Source organism: Filicampus tigris, chromosome 1, assembly GCF_054856515.1.
Source record: "Filicampus tigris isolate MCC_2025a chromosome 1, RoL_Ftig_1.0, whole genome shotgun sequence".
Lineage (NCBI taxonomy): Eukaryota > Metazoa > Chordata > Actinopteri > Syngnathiformes > Syngnathidae > Filicampus > Filicampus tigris.
The window spans coordinates 624,499-640,051 of record NC_141217.1 but is presented as its reverse complement, the minus strand read 5'-3'; the positions used below and the strand labels follow the sequence as shown (position 1 = coordinate 640,051).

Here is a 15,553-nt window from a genome sequence, read left to right as displayed (position 1 = left end):
ACTTTTATTAGCTACATACAATAATACAATTATTGTTATGCAGGCTAGGTTTTTTTACCTTGGTACAGACACTGTACAAGAAGATTCGAGAGGATGAATTCTCATGGAGATGGCAAGCCTGTGCCCAGAACCACATCTGCGATAAAGAAACCTACTTCTCTACCCTTTGAGAAACATCACGTGGTAACAAACCCAACTACCACTATTACGTGACTTCTTCAAGGACTACATAAAAGTACAAAAAAGGACATTGACTGACTTAAAGACTGAATATTACTGAGCTCAGTAGGACTTCGCTATTATTTTTTCAATTGTGAACTATTGTACCACATGTATATGTTAAGTTCTAAATAGTTTTATTTTGTTGTTTACATTTAATACATTTATTCTTGTTGCTCATTTCTGTCTCCAGCTATTTCATTTGCACACCTGCCCTTACCACTATTGTAGCCTTCGAGAATCTAGAATCTGGTCCAACTTACTCAATGTCAAAATAACACTATCTTTGAGTAGTCGGGGGCTACACCATGGTTTGAGCAAGGCGAGGTGTTTGTCTGCCATGTCAGGTTGGAAAAAAAAAAATTGGGGCACAGTGAGGCCCACACTCCATTTCAGAAGGTTTCAGTAATGCACCAAAAGTTGTTTGCCAACTGCTAAAATACAGAAGACATATTAAATTGAAAAAAATAAAACACCTGTTTTCTGAAGCTGAGCTTCTTTTTTAAATAAACATGGTTGTTGGACTCGACAAGCATTTCCTTGAAGACATTCCACTTCGAAAACACTCAACTATCGGCACAATTTGGCGCCCCCTTCAGGCACCCCATCCCAACCATTGTATAATCACAAGAACTCACCATTGCCATGCTCCCCCATCTGCCGTCGTGATAGATGGAAAAAGTCCTCCTTGTGCATCTGGGATATCCAGCCTGTCCAGCTTGCGCATCTATCCCATTACCGGTACATCATTTTCATCAAAGTGAGATGTGAATTCACTTGGACATAATACGGTCCTGTCAGCTTGGCTGCGTAAACAAATGCACTGGGGATCAGTCACATGATGTCGGAAGTCTATTGTACAAGTGTGTGATTCGTCTGCAGATGCCTCAATGATATGACTGACTGATAAATAGCAGAATAATGTGGAATTCAATGCCCTCCAATAGGTCCTTTGTCATTAAGCTATAGGTCCTATAGAACGGGCTTCTTTGTCAACTTTTGCAGTCATGAAGTGACTGAAAGTTCAACAAGTGGCAGAATAATATGAAACTCTTAAGGTACTATAATTATGGCAACGGTGCTGCAGAGAACCACATTTGGGTTGGTCAACTCATGCCAAGAATGTAAAGTGATTGACAGGAAAATACATTTTTTTTGTAATTATCCATCCATCCATCCATCCATCCATCCATTATCTATATCGCTTATCCTCACAAGGGTCGCGGGCATGCCGGAGCCTATCCCAGCTGTCTTGGGCAGTAGGCAGGGGACACCCTGAATTGGTTGCCAGCCAATCGCAGGGCACACAGAGACAAACAAACATCCGCACTCACAATCACACCTAGGGGAAATTTAGAGTGTCCAATCAACATACCATGCATGTTTTAGGAATGTGGGAGGAAACCGGAGTATCCGGACAAAACCCACGCAGGCACGGGGAGAACATGCAAACTCCACACAGGTAGGCCAAGCGGGGATCGAACCCACGACCTCTGAACCGTGAGGCGGACGTGCTAACCAGTCAAAAAGTCGCCTTTTTGTAATTATTATTTTTTAAATGTTGATAGGCCCTTGAGTACCGTAGGGCACTGGGCTCCAGGTAATCCCAGTTAAAGGTGGGCCTGCCACACAAAAAACTCAGTTTTCATTTTGAAAAAATATGCAGGGTTCTTGCGCATATTTGTTAGATAGGCCTACGCACCTAACATTATGCTCAGTAAGGCCATGATAGGCTTTTGCATATGAGATTGGTCATAAATCAAAGGAAATCCCACCTTTGTTTCTTTATATTTTTAATGTCTTACTGATAAAGAACACAACATTTCTTAACACAAAATAGCTACCACAATGTTCTAATCTAATGAAATGTGAAATGTTTAAAAATGTATATTTTTAGGGATTCGTGCCTCAAGTGTATGTGTGTGTGTGTGTGTGTGTGTGTGGGGGGGGGGGGGGGTGTGCGTGCGTGTGTGTGTGGCGACGGGTGAGGTTGTTTCTAACAGTATATTGTACAGTATGAGAGCACAGCATAGTGATAATAGGTAGTACTCCATTTAATGTTGAGCCAAACTGTTAAGTCATCCATTTTTAGCTTTAAAATCATTGATTTCCAATATTTATTTTAAATGACTGACCAAACAACATCATGAATGAGGATAAAAAACATCTCAATGTGGTTAATGAGTGTTAAAAGCACAAATATTAAGAATATGAAAGAACATACTTTAAAAGTGACAGCAAAAACCTCAGTGAAATGATTCAGTATTCAGTAGTTTTAGTTGTCTTTTCTTCTGCTGTGCTTTCTTTGTCCATGTGTATACCTTGACTCATTTGATTTTATTCAGTTTTCCTTTCGATAGTTGATTATTATTTGTTTCATTTATATATGATTTGAAATCTGCTGGTGGTTCCCTCCAGCAGCGCTGGGAGGAAGCGAAGCACTGCCTTGTTGGACATCCACAAATCCCATCCTCTGCCTCCTCTTCCTCTGCTCAGTCATCTACACACACATATGCACATAAACGCATACAGTCAGAAATATGATGAAGGGCACCTATGCTTAATGTCTACTACTACTTCCACAAACAAAGATGGCTGCTGCTCCCTCACTTCATATGTTTGTTTATACAGTGTGTGCTTCTCTTTTGTAGTTTTTATATAGTATGTTTGTTTAGTTTTCTAGTTTGTAGTCTAGTGTTGTTTGTTGTCTGCTTTTTTTGTTTTTTAAATAGCCTATATTTTATGAAATTTGCAAGTTTCAAAAGCGTATTTTCTTAATAGTCTGTGTTATTTTAAATGGTCATCCACAGCAAAACTGCCATAGTATTTTTTGGGGCCAAATTGTGATATCTGCATAACTTCACAATCCTTCCACTGCCGCATCATCCTGCCTTTCTTCCTATGTCATTGGCCAATCACAACACCTATTAGAATCAAAACACTATCTGCCTAAGTCCTCTTAAGACTTGTGCAGTTTTGATGCCACAAACAAAATGGAAAGTCATCGCCATCAAATTTTAAACATTTAAAATTTAAAAATTTAAAAATTTCTTGCTGACAAGATAAACTGTTTGTGACCATAGAGGTTGTTGGTGAACGTCAACGACCGTTTGCGCACACACTTGAAAGCCTTTGCCGCTCAGTGAGATACAGCCTTATGTCATTGCACATTCTACAGAAGTCCCTTTTATTTGATAAGCAATTGATGAAGGGCCTTTTTCTTTTTCCTTACTTGTTTACACATCTGGTTGAGTTTTGTTACAATATCGCAAAAATATACCAATGTGTTTTCTAAAAAAAAAAAAAACTTTTTTTTTTTCTTGTTTCCAAAAACATTGAAAGATGACTTTTATACTTATGTGGCCACGTCACGTTAAAATTAGAGCGCAGACTCTCACCCAGAACCCCCTTTCTCTAATCGTGTTGACGGCAGAGAACAAGTTCCAGTTGGATTAGAAACTTCCACTTCTAACTACGGAAATGTTTTTCTAATAAGTTTCAAAGGGCTTACCATAGTTAATTAGAATCCTGCGTCACATTGTGGCCATAGGTAGAATGCTGGTTGGTTATTGCGCATTTTTGTGCCATTGAAACTATGTCACACATTAGTGCCACGATTGCTTTTTTCCTCGTTATTTTTTTTTAATTTATTCTGCCAGTTGACAAAAACTTGTGCTGCATTACCACCACCTTCTTATGCATGCAGCATCCGCAACAACAAGGATTTACTATTCACACCAAAAGGCTTTGGCCACAATGCAACAGTTCCAGTTAAAGGAAGTCAACCCCAATTTTTTCTTGACAAGAATATATTCTATGAGCCTCTACTAGTCAAAACATGGCATTCTGATTAGTATTGCATTTGTGTAATATGAGTTAAGCAGCAAAATCCACCTGTTTTTAGCCATCTCTGGGTGCGGCCATTTTCTGTCGACTGAAAATGACATTATAGTTGCTCAGGGCTCAGGTAATGACCAATCATGGCTCACCTGTTTTCTGAAGAAGAGCCATGTTTAGTAGTTACCTGAGCTCTGAACAACTGTGATATCATTTTCAGTCGACAGCAAGTGGCAAAACAACATATTATTGTAAAGAACATTCTTGGGTTTACTTCCACTCTAAGGTAACCTATTTTAAACAACAACAAAAAAAAAACTTTCCTGTAGTTAGAAGTGTTAGTTTTGAATAAACTTGAATAAATGAACTTTTTCACTGCCGTCAACACAATTAGGAAACAGGAATTTCAGGTGTGAGCAGCAACTCTACTGTCTCCGAGTGATGGGATGAACAACACCGGTGCGGCAGCACTGTGCTGAGTGCGCAAGTGTGAAACCTTGTATTGGTCCATGTATCGCTTTAACCCAAAAAATCATATGATCAGTACAGGAAGTGTGTCGTTTGGATGTGCCACGCCACAATATGTTTATAAGGAAACAAACTGTATCAACATGTTGTGGGTTTGTTGGAATGTTGCTTTGCTGCTACATGGATCGTTCCAGAAAATCAAGTCTGGAAATACTTTGATCTTCTGATGCCATATAAGGTTTCCTCCATTTGGCAATGTTTACTATTAGTTTTTAATCAAATGTTTCTCTTTTTTTCTAGTAAGACGTTTGACTTTTTTTTTGTCAGATAAATTAACTTTTTTATTTTATTGTAGGTGAAGTGCAGGCTCTGCTCCGAGTTGTCTTACATCAGTAAGAGCACTTCATCAAAGCTGAGGACAATATTGGAAAAATAACCACAAAACCTATCGACACCTTTCTCAACTGGCACTTAAAATATTTATGCACATCACGTTCATCGGTTCCCTGTGAAAGAGTGTTTTCTAAGTCAGGGAACTCGTGTCCAAGAGGAGATATTATCTTGGAGCAAAGACATTTCAAAGACGTTTGTTCCTCATGATGATGATAAAAATGGATGATGTGTTATTTCATGTGATTGAACACTTTGTTAATAAAATCCCATGCATAAGTTACACATGCTATCTCTGAATTCTATTAGACACATTTGCTATGTATTATATGCCAACTCATTCGAGCATTTACACAAACAAGTAGATTGTGTACTCTTCTCATCAACAAATTCACTCAGCAAACAAATGGAGCAAATACATTATACAATTATTAATTATACAAAGGTCATATTTTAAGTAAAAAATTAGAAATTGAATAAAAATTGAATATTCTTTCCCAGGCTAATGTTGGGTCAGCATGCAAGTTTTTCCATCTTATCTTCAGTTTATTTATCTGCAATGATTTTAGATCAACAGCAGAGAACACTATTGCATGACCAACACAGTGTCAACACAGTTTGTAAAATGTGTCAATAAACTCTTTGAGGCATAATCATCCCATCACTACAGTGTCTATGTTTGTTGTGACTGTGTTTGGGTCCCTGATGTAGTCAGTTGTTATGGTCTTTTATTTTGTCACACAGGGTTGGGCGTAGCCTGTTGTATTTCAGTATTTAAGCTGAGTTGCAAAGTGACACATTGTCAGAAGTTTTTTTTTCATGCTCTGCTGCGCCGAGCCCTGCTCTTTGTAGTTACTTTGTATTTTTGTATATAAGACTTTTTACTTTGCCATTTCCGTCTCATGTCTGCTACTGTGTCCAAATTGTGCTCCTTATGTCACAGTACGTTCTGACTAGTCATGGACCCAGCAGACTTAGACACAATCACCCAAGCCCTGCGCACTCATGGAACACTGCTCAGCTGACACGAGCACTTCCTCAGGAAGGTTATGGACTCCATTCAGAACCATTCCACCACCGTTAACTCAATGGTCGCCCAGTTGACGCCTAGCCTTTCCCCCAGACTTCACCACCTGCTCCAACCCATCCACCAACCTCCTATGTCCGTGTCTCCTGATGACACAGGACCCATTGATACCCTTTTAAATTGCATTTTTGATATTAAGTCATGGATGGCAGAGTATTTCCCACAACTCAATCAGGACAAAACTGAGGCTTTAGATATCGGCCCTGAAGGTCAGAGAGATAAACTTTTACCAAAACTACAAGATATTAAACCCTCAGAATGTGTGAAGAACCTAGCCGTCATATTTGACTCTGAGCTCAGTTTTATTCCTCATATTAAAAATGTAACTAAGATAGGTTTTTATCACCTTAAGAATAAGAGGGCATCACTGCAGGGGCTCCTTAGGTCCAGGTGACCGGGGTCTCTACACTACGTGTGGGGTCTCCCCGGCTGATCTGGGCCGGGGGTCTCTGTCATGGTGCAACTCCCTGTGGCCATGGGCTGTCATTCCCCTCAGCGTGAATGAGCCCCCCCTAGGGTACCCTTTCCTCATATGGTTTCTCTGTGCCCTGTCATGTCTTTTTTAACACAGTTTATCAGGTTGTGTGCTTAGTGTGTGCGTGTATGTGTGAGTGCTGATGTACTGGCGGACATATGTCTTTGGGTTTGTTGTTGCGGGTCTTCCTTTTATGTTGTGTTTTGGACATTTTTATTGCACAGCACTTTGAGTTGCATTTTTATGTATGAGAAGTGCTATATAAATAAATGTGATTGATTGATTGATTGATTGATTGATTGATCAGGGAATTAGCGTCTCACTGCTTCGCCTTGTCACCAGGAACCCAACATACCATCCCTCCAACATTATTATGGGGATGTAGAAGCTTGTGGCAGATTCATACTGAACTGTGCCTTGGTTTTCAAGCAGCAAACTAGTGCATATTCAGACGAATGTGCGAAATTGGCTTTTGTCATTAACTTGCTTCGAGGAAGAGCAGGTAGGTGAACTTATTCCTTGTAGGAATCAAAGTCAGATACATTAGATTAATTTGCCTCTTTATTCAGATATGCCAGCACTCTGTCAGTTGCAGACAACGCAGTCCCTCCAAGAATTTGTGAAGTTGCTCTCGCAACTATTAACGCAAAATCAAGTAAATCCTGCGAAAGCGCAATCCCCCGCAACTTTGTTTAAACGCTGAAGGATTTGTCAGGTTGGTAATTACTGACTCTAGATGGATGGCTGAATATTAGCCAATATATTAGCCATATGTTGATCAGACGGTAATTGCATTACACAGTTTTGGTCATAACACACAAACCGCTAAATGTCCTTACACTTAAGCAGTCATATAACAATCACTAGAAAGGGAAGAAAGAAAACTACTTGTGTCTTGTGTAACACACACACAACAGGCCCTCACATAACTACACGCATGCAGCTTTGTATGGAATGGAATGTGGCTTTTCTTAGGGATATCTGACAGAGCTAGAAGTCCTTGTTACCAAGGATGTCGCCGGGCCGGACGACCTGGTCCTTGAAGTGATTAACCATAGATGCATAAGATCAGAACCAATGTTTTTGATTAGACTTATCTGACAGACAAACACGATATATGTGAGGGTTGCATCTTAAACGAACACGCATTGGAAATTGGTGTCGTTTGTGAACTAATAATTGAGCTTACATCCCAAGTGAGTGATCTGCTGAAATTTTCCAACAACACCACAACTTTCCCGCAACAACTACATTTTAAAAATGAATATTTCACATACTGTAAGTCTAACTTGGTGAACTGTTGAACCAGAACAAAATGTTCTCTGTTGCAAGGCCTTAACAGGAAACAGATGGCCAGCAACTCAAGGGGAATAATGCCTTTTCTCTGCAATGATGTAATGCCTTTTACTGGCAGTAAAAGCACAATGTTGCAATCATTTCGCGGAACTTGAAGTAAACAACTGGCTGGGTTTGTACGGACTTTCCACACAGAACTTCCCCTTTTTGAAAGGGACTTTTTCATGAAATCATTGCTAAGAGACGAAGGTTATAAAAGCCAGCGTCTCGAGGCAACATAGCTTTTTGCGTGAGGCCAATAGTGTGCATTCGTTCGGATAGAAGAAGAATTTTTGCCTTTTTCTGCTTTGTATTTTTGCTCAGCTGAAAAGGATTTCTTCTTCATTCTTTGGACACATCTAAATTCTAGTGACGATAAGGTACCTTAAAGAAGAGACACACTACTGCACAGATAGGTTAAGCAAGCCGAGCGTTTTTAATTCTTTGCTTTCCCAAAATTATCTTGTCAATAATTAGACTTTGTGTATCCTCAGGATTGATCACCCTTGAAGTTCACATAAATTAGAGTTAGTATTTAATCGCATTTAACCATTTACTATTCATTAATTTTCGCCATGTTCAATCCTTACAATTTTATTGTTTATTGCAATTTTACGCTTCAACTTTTGCACCCTGAGTGCATTGCAGATTTTTCAGAAGCATTCATAACAAATTAGAAATGAAACAACACAGCCATATCGGCAGCTATATTGCAGAAAGACGCATTGTTTCAAATATATGAGTTGACTCTGAGGCTTTGTACACACCCGCAGGCACTCATAAAAGGTGCGTGACTGGTTCCCAGCGCGAGATGACAAACAAGAGCACAAGTGGATTTATCCCGTGAGCTGATGGCTGCGCATCATTACAGCCTCTCGCTAGTCTTGTCCCCGCTACCAAACTAACAGCACTTTTGAACAATGTTCTGTTCGCAAACTAATAACGTTATTCACATGTGCCGTTCAGCAGCTATGTTTACATGTAGTGAGCAGAGCCAGATCCAGAGCCACCCTACGCACAAATGTGCTCAGCGTGACGATGATGACGAAAAAAACGTTATGTTCGTAAACTCCTAACGTTATTCAAATGTGACGATCATTTAGTCGAGTCAAGCCGGATACGAGGATAGGAAACAGCTGTGTTCATGAGTCGTGGGGGAAGGGCGCTGAGCACAACACACAGGATAGTGTACAAGTTGTGGCAAAGACGATGAGACATCGGCAAATAAAGTGTGAAAGTGTTTGTTAGTTTTGTCTTAAGTTTGTCTTAAAACAGCTTGCTACAATCCCGTGTTGCATTTTATCCAAAGGACCTTGTTAATGTTAAATGTTATAGAGAGTTTCACAGGTAAAGTACCTCCACTGAGGGAAGATTCTTATACTCTAGGCCATGACTCTGTGTACAAGCTCCTAAGGCTGTTACCTTAATACTGTCACATGCTCGCAATCTATGTTCAGGCTGTGGTGTGTCTTAAGTCATCAAAATGGTCAATGTGTCATCTATGAGTAAGTCCATAGGGTTAAACATTACTGAACTCAAGATAGAAATAGTGAACTAATTAATTAAGAACAGCATCACACTACAGGTTTCTGTGTGTAAAAGAAGGCTGACCTAAAATGTCGTAAGAAAGTGTTTTAGGTGGCATTCTGTGTCTGAAAGGATACTGTCGGAAGGGGATACTGTCGGAAGGTGGCTGGCTGGCGCCCAGCATCCTCGTCTGCTTCATCAGAAGATGCTGTAGGGCTCTGGTGTGTAGCAGGACTGGCTAGAACCTCGTACTGCGCTGGATCCTCCAACTCGGGCCTCGCACTGTCATTAGTACCCAGCAGACCATTTGGAGCATCCTCGGAGTCGTCTCTTTGAAGACCCTCATTCATGCTTGTGTCGTGCTGTCTTGGGGTTGGTTGTGGGTGGAACTCTTCTGCGCTTGCTCTCAATTGACTCCTTTGAGATGATCGCGTGACACTCTGCTCCATCAGAATCTTCCGTGTCAGAGTTATTATTCTCATTGTGTCTTGCATTTTTCTCTTTAGTCTTTGCAGATTTTATACGTGTTGGCAGAACATCTTCAGAAATGGGCAGGTAGTCGCAAGCCAGCAACAAGTTGCGATGAATGACACGGGTCTTTCCTGGACCTCTCTCAGGCTTGATCACATAGACAGGAGTGTCAGGTTACTTTTCAACAACAGCATGAACGCTCTCCTCCCAGTATGACTTGAGTTTACCTGGGCCACCACGCTCTAAGAAGTTGCGCACAAGCACCCTGCTCCCTGGTTAAACCTCTGCACCATATGCTTTTCTGTCATAATATGTTTTTGATCTGGCCTGCCCTTTACTGTCACTTTTTGAGGCGATCTTGTATGCTTCCAACATGCGTTTGCGCCACTTGTCAGCATATTCACTGTGGGATGTGCTTTCTTCCTCGTCGCCACCAGGTGTCAGGCCAAACATAATGTCAATGGGCAGCCTGGGGCTCCGACCAAAGATTAGATAATGGGGAGAAAATCAATTTTCTTCATTTTGCGTACAGTTATACGCATGCACCACTTTGTCAAGTGAACTTTTCCAGTCAGCTTTGGCTTTCTCAGGCAGTTTTCTTAGCATGGAGAGTAATGTGTGATTTAACCTTTCGACTTGGCCGTTCCCGGCAGGGTGGTATGGAGTCGTATGGGAATGCCGCAATCAAATTCTCTGCCCTGATCGTGGTGCAGCTTAGTATGGAACCCGAACCGGAGCACATAATCCCCAACCAGTCTGTTTAAGTCTAAGTGTAGAAAGTCTATGGAAACCAGCTCGAACGGGTAGGTGGTTACAATGTTAGTTAAAGGTGCTCTAGTTGGTTTGTTAGGGTGCTGACTTTTGAGACGGCTGCATACCTTAGTCACATAGTGGTCCACGGCCCACTGCATATGTGGCCAGAAAAACCTTTCACGGATAAGGGTCAGTGTCCACTCTGCCCCAAGATGACCCATTTCTTCATGTAGCTCTTTGTAGACCAGTGGGTGGAATACTTTGGGTAGAACCAGCTGAGAGCTGGCAGCAGTTTTTCTGTATATGAGTCCGTCAATGTACAGTTTCTTTCTTTTCCTTTTTCAGCACAGTTAACTCATCCTGTGGCCCTCAAATCTTACTTTGAGGCCATTGTTTTGTTACAATGTAGTTTCTGACTTTTCTAAGGACAGGGTCTTGCTCTTGAGCTTTTCGCAACTCTCTCTCCGAGATTGTGGCTCCGAGATTGTGGAGATCGTCACTGGGCACATTCAGGGTTCATGTTTCTGGGATTTGGTATGCACAGCTTGGGTTATTGTGGCTATAACCTCTGGCTCTACCTCTTTGTCGCATGTGAGCATAAACTGGTCCATAAACACCCACTCATAGAGGCCCCACGGTGTTATGAAGGCGGTGAGTGGTCTGCTCTCATCCTCCAGGAACCCTTGGTGGTAGGCCCTCCCCTGGTCTAAAACAGAGAACCACGCACTTCCACACAAGCTGTTCAGGATATCCTGCACACGGGGAATGGGGTGTCAATCTGGCCTGGACTTGAGGTTTAGCAATTAAAAGGTAAACGACCATCATTTTTATTCTTTATTCTTATTTTTTTACATTATGCACAACTCTCATTTATTGTGCAATAATCTAATGGTAACATGTATTTGTTCCATGTTTTGATGCATTTTTATGCTTTATAAAACATTTATGTCTGAATATTTGGGGGCTTGGAACACATTAGGACATTTACATGGAAAACGCGTCTCTACTTACAAAATTTTCTACTTAACAAATTTCTTCCAGAAGCAATTAATTTCGTAAGTAGAGGTACCACTGTATAATAACAAGTCCAACTCTACTTTGCGGTGTTTGACCTATCGCGCCGGGTTCTGGTCCGCATTAACCGCAATAAATGAGGGATCACTGTATTAATAAATCCCTTGTGTACAAAATTTTACTTCAGTATAATCCCACAAAAATGATTGTAAATGTACTATTACATGTTTTCACATGCTCCTAACAACATTTTGTTTAGAAATTGGAAATATTGCCCACCTGTAGTTATTTCACAGTTGAAGCTGATGATGTGGGGAAAAAAAGTCTTCAGAGTGCTAAAAGTTTTCACTTCTGATCTGTGAAGCAATCAACATCCCAATGTCTGTTTATGTCCCTGAGAGAGAAAGCCATCAATGCAGGAGTCATTCTGGCTTATCATCATCTTAAAAACAATGTTTTTGCTGCAGTCTACCAGAAAAAAGAAGCACTGAGGAGCCACATTGAGAAAAAAGACTGTTGCCGTCACATTTGATTCAACTCCAGATGCTGAGAGATGTGTGCCAAATATCTTTTTTTTTTTTCAATAAAGAATACAGTATACACATTTGCAAATATCTGTTTTTTAAACGGCGGCACGGTGGTCGACTGGTTAGCACGTCCGCCTCACAGTTCAGAGGTCGTGGGTTTGATCCCGGCTCCGGCCTCCCTGTGTGGAGTTTGCATGTTCTCCCCGTGCCTGCGTGGGTTTTCTGCGGGTACTCCGGTTTCCTCCCACATTCCAAAAACATGCATGGTAAGTTGATTGGACTGTCTAAATTGCCCCTAGGTGTGATTGTGAGTGCGGATGTTTGTCTCTGTGTGCCCTGCGATTGGCTGGCAACCAGTTCAGGGTGTCCCCCGCCTACTGCCCAAAGACAGCTGGGATAGGCTCCAGCACGCCCCGCGACCCTTGTGAGGATAAGCGGTATAGATAATGGATGGATGGATGGATGGATGGATGGATGTTTTTTAAACATCTTTGTAAAAATCCACTTAAAATTTGTAGAAAAAGTTTGCTTGATTGTAAACAAATGAGATTTTGAGGAAACCTTTATCTAAACTTTTTTTGCAACTTTTAGGAAAATTGCCCACGAATGTAGCCACAAGAGGACACAAGCCCGTGCTTTATTGTGCCGCTCCCAAGCCTGGATAAATACAAAGGGTTGCGTCAGGAAGGGCATCCGGCGTAAAACCTTTGCCAAATCAAAGATGCGAAGCAAACCTATGACTTCCATACCGGATCGGTCGAGGCCCGCGTTAATAACGACTGCCATCGGCGCTGTTGACATACAGGGAGCCGGTGGAAATTGGACCACTGATGGTCGAAGAAGGAGAGGAGGAAAGTGTGTTCGTAGGAAGAGAGAGAAGAGGAGTGCTAAGAGTATACGACTGAGAGTAGGGACATTGAATGTTGGAAATATGACAGGAAAAGGTAGAGAATTGGTGGACGTGATGCAGAGGAGAAAGGTAGACATAATGTGTGTCCAGGAGACCAGCTGGAAAGGTAGCAAGGCTAGAAGTTTAGGAGCAGGGTTCAAATTGTTCTGTCATGGTGTAGATGTCAAGAGAAATAAGTAGGAGTTATCTTGAAGGAGGAGTTTGTTAGGGATGTCCTGGAGGTAAAAAGAGTGTCAGATGTGATGAGTCTGAAGCTAGAAATCGAAGGTGTGATGTTCAATGTTGTTAGTGGATATGCTCCACAGGTAGGATGTGAGCTGGAGGAGAAGGAGAAATTCTGGCTGGACTTTGATGAAGTGATGCAGAGCATACCTAGAAGTGAGAGAGTTGTCATTGGTGCAGACTTCAATGGACATGTTGGTGCAGGAAACAGAGGTGATGACGAGGTGATGGGCAGGTTTGGTATCCAGGAGAGGAACGCAGAAGGAAAGATGGTCGTTGACTTTGCAAAGAGGATGGAAATGGCTATAGTGAATACTTTCTACCAGAAGAGGCAGGAACATAGGGTGACCTATAAGAGTGGTGGTAGGAGCACACAGGTAGACTACATCTTGTGCAACCTGAAGGAGATCAGTGACTGCAAAGTAGTGGTAGGCGAGAGTGTAGTCAAACAGCATAGGATGGTGGTATGTAGGATGACTCTGGTGGTGAGGAAGATGCAGAGGGCAAAGGCAGAGGAGAAGACGAAATGGTGGAAGCTGAAAAAGGAAGTGTTGTATGACTTTTAGGAAGGAGTTAAAACAGGCTCTGGGTGGTCAGGAGATGCTTCCAGATGACTGGAAAACTACAGCTAATGTGATCAGGGAGACAGGTAGGAGAGTACTTGGTGTGTCATCTGGAAGGAAAGTAGATATGGAGACTAGTTGGTGGAATGAGGAGGTACAGGAGTGTATACAGAGAAAGAAGTTAGATAAGAAGAAGTGGGACGCTGAGAGGACTGAGGAGAGTAGACAGGAGTACAGGGAGATGCAGCGTAAAGTGAAGGTAGAGGTAGCAAAGGCCAAACAAGGAGCTTATGATGACTTGTATGCAAGGTTGGATAGTAAGGAGGGGGAGACTGATCTATACCGGTTGCCAAGACAGAGAGACAGAGATGGGAAGGATGTGCAGCAGGTTAGTGTGATTAAGGATAGGGACGGAAGACTATTGACAGGTGCCAGTAGTGTGATGCGAAGATGGAAAGAGTACTTTGAAGAGCTGATGAACGTGGAAAATGAGAGAGAACAAAGACTTGAAGAGGTGACTGCTGTGGACCAGGAATTAGCAAAGATTAGTCAGGATGAAGTGAGGAGGGCACTGAAGAGAATAAAGAGTGGAAAGGCAGTCGGTCCTGATGATATACCTCTACAGTTATATTAAGTATATCACCTCTACGGGTATATTATCAGGACCGACTTGGAAGTGTCTAGGAGAGGTGGCAGTAGAGTTTCTGACTGGATTGTTCAACAGGATCTTAGATAGTGAGAAGATGCCTGAGGAATGGAGGAGAAGTGTGCTGGTTCCCATTTTTAAAAACAAGGGAGACGTACAGAGTTGTGGCAACTATAGAGGAATAAAGCTGATGAGCCATACAATGAAGTTATGGGAAAGAGTAGTGGAAGCTAGACTAAGGGCAGAAGTGAGCATTTGTGAGCAGCAGTATGGTTTCATGCCAAAAAAGAGTACTACGGATGCAGTATTTGTTTTGAGGATGTTGATAGAGAAGTACAGAGAAGGCCAAACTGAGCTGCATTGGGTTTTTGTAGATCTGGAGAAAGCTTATGACAGGGTGCCCAGAGAGGAACTGTGGTATTGTATGAAGAAGTCTGGAGTGACAGAAAAGTATATGAGAGCAGTGCAGGACATGTATGAGGACTATAAGACAGTGATGAGGTGTGCTGTAGGTGTGACAGAGGAGTTCAAGGTGGAGGTGGGACTGCATCAGGGATCAGCTCTGAGCCCCTTCTTGTTTGCTATGGTGATGGACAGGCTGACAAACGAGGTCAGACAGGAATCTCCATGGACTATGGTGTTTGCAGATGACATTGTGATCTGCAGTGAGAGCAGGAGTACCCGGAGAAAAACCCACGCAGGCACGGGGAGAACATGCAAACTCCACACAGGGAGGCCGGAGCCGGGATCGAACCCACGACCTCTGAACTGTGAGGCGGACGTGCTAACCAGTCGACTACTGTGCCCTAGGCTGCAACAATCACAAAGAAATTCCAATGGAATCCTGAAGGGACTGACAATGACATCGAAGTCAGGATTTTGATCTCTGAGAGTGGATGGAATGAGGTCAGATAAAAGACAGCTTTTGTTTTGCAGACATTACGAGGAGCTGCCCACACTGGATGAGTCCCTCAAGCAGTTTATTGCCATAGTGATTCGGAATGACAACCGCATAAGAGCACGCCGTGGAAGTGCTAGACCTACCTGCCCCTCCTTCTTCTGTGCCGCTACTACTCGACTGGTCGCCCAGCGTTCGACAAACCCTGAGA

At 42.1% G+C, this 15,553-nt stretch overlaps 1 protein-coding gene and 1 pseudogene across 10 annotated transcripts in view; one reads left to right on the top strand and one right to left on the bottom strand.

Annotated features, from left to right (window-relative positions):
• Positions 1 to 1,995: 1,995 nt before the first annotated feature.
• itpr3 (inositol 1,4,5-trisphosphate receptor, type 3) overlaps positions 1,996 to 15,553 on the bottom strand; it is a 373,289-nt gene continuing 359,731 nt past the window's right edge. For all 10 annotated transcript variants that reach the window (XM_086045958.1, XM_086045973.1, XM_086045979.1 and 7 more), the window contains one exon: positions 1,996 to 2,719. In XM_086045958.1, the coding sequence (XP_085902084.1) occupies positions 2,600 to 2,719 (120 nt within the window). In that variant the 3' untranslated portion in view covers positions 1,996 to 2,599. The remainder of the gene's footprint in view (positions 2,720 to 15,553) is intronic.
• On the top strand, positions 12,429 to 15,125 carry LOC147152424 (uncharacterized; annotated as a pseudogene).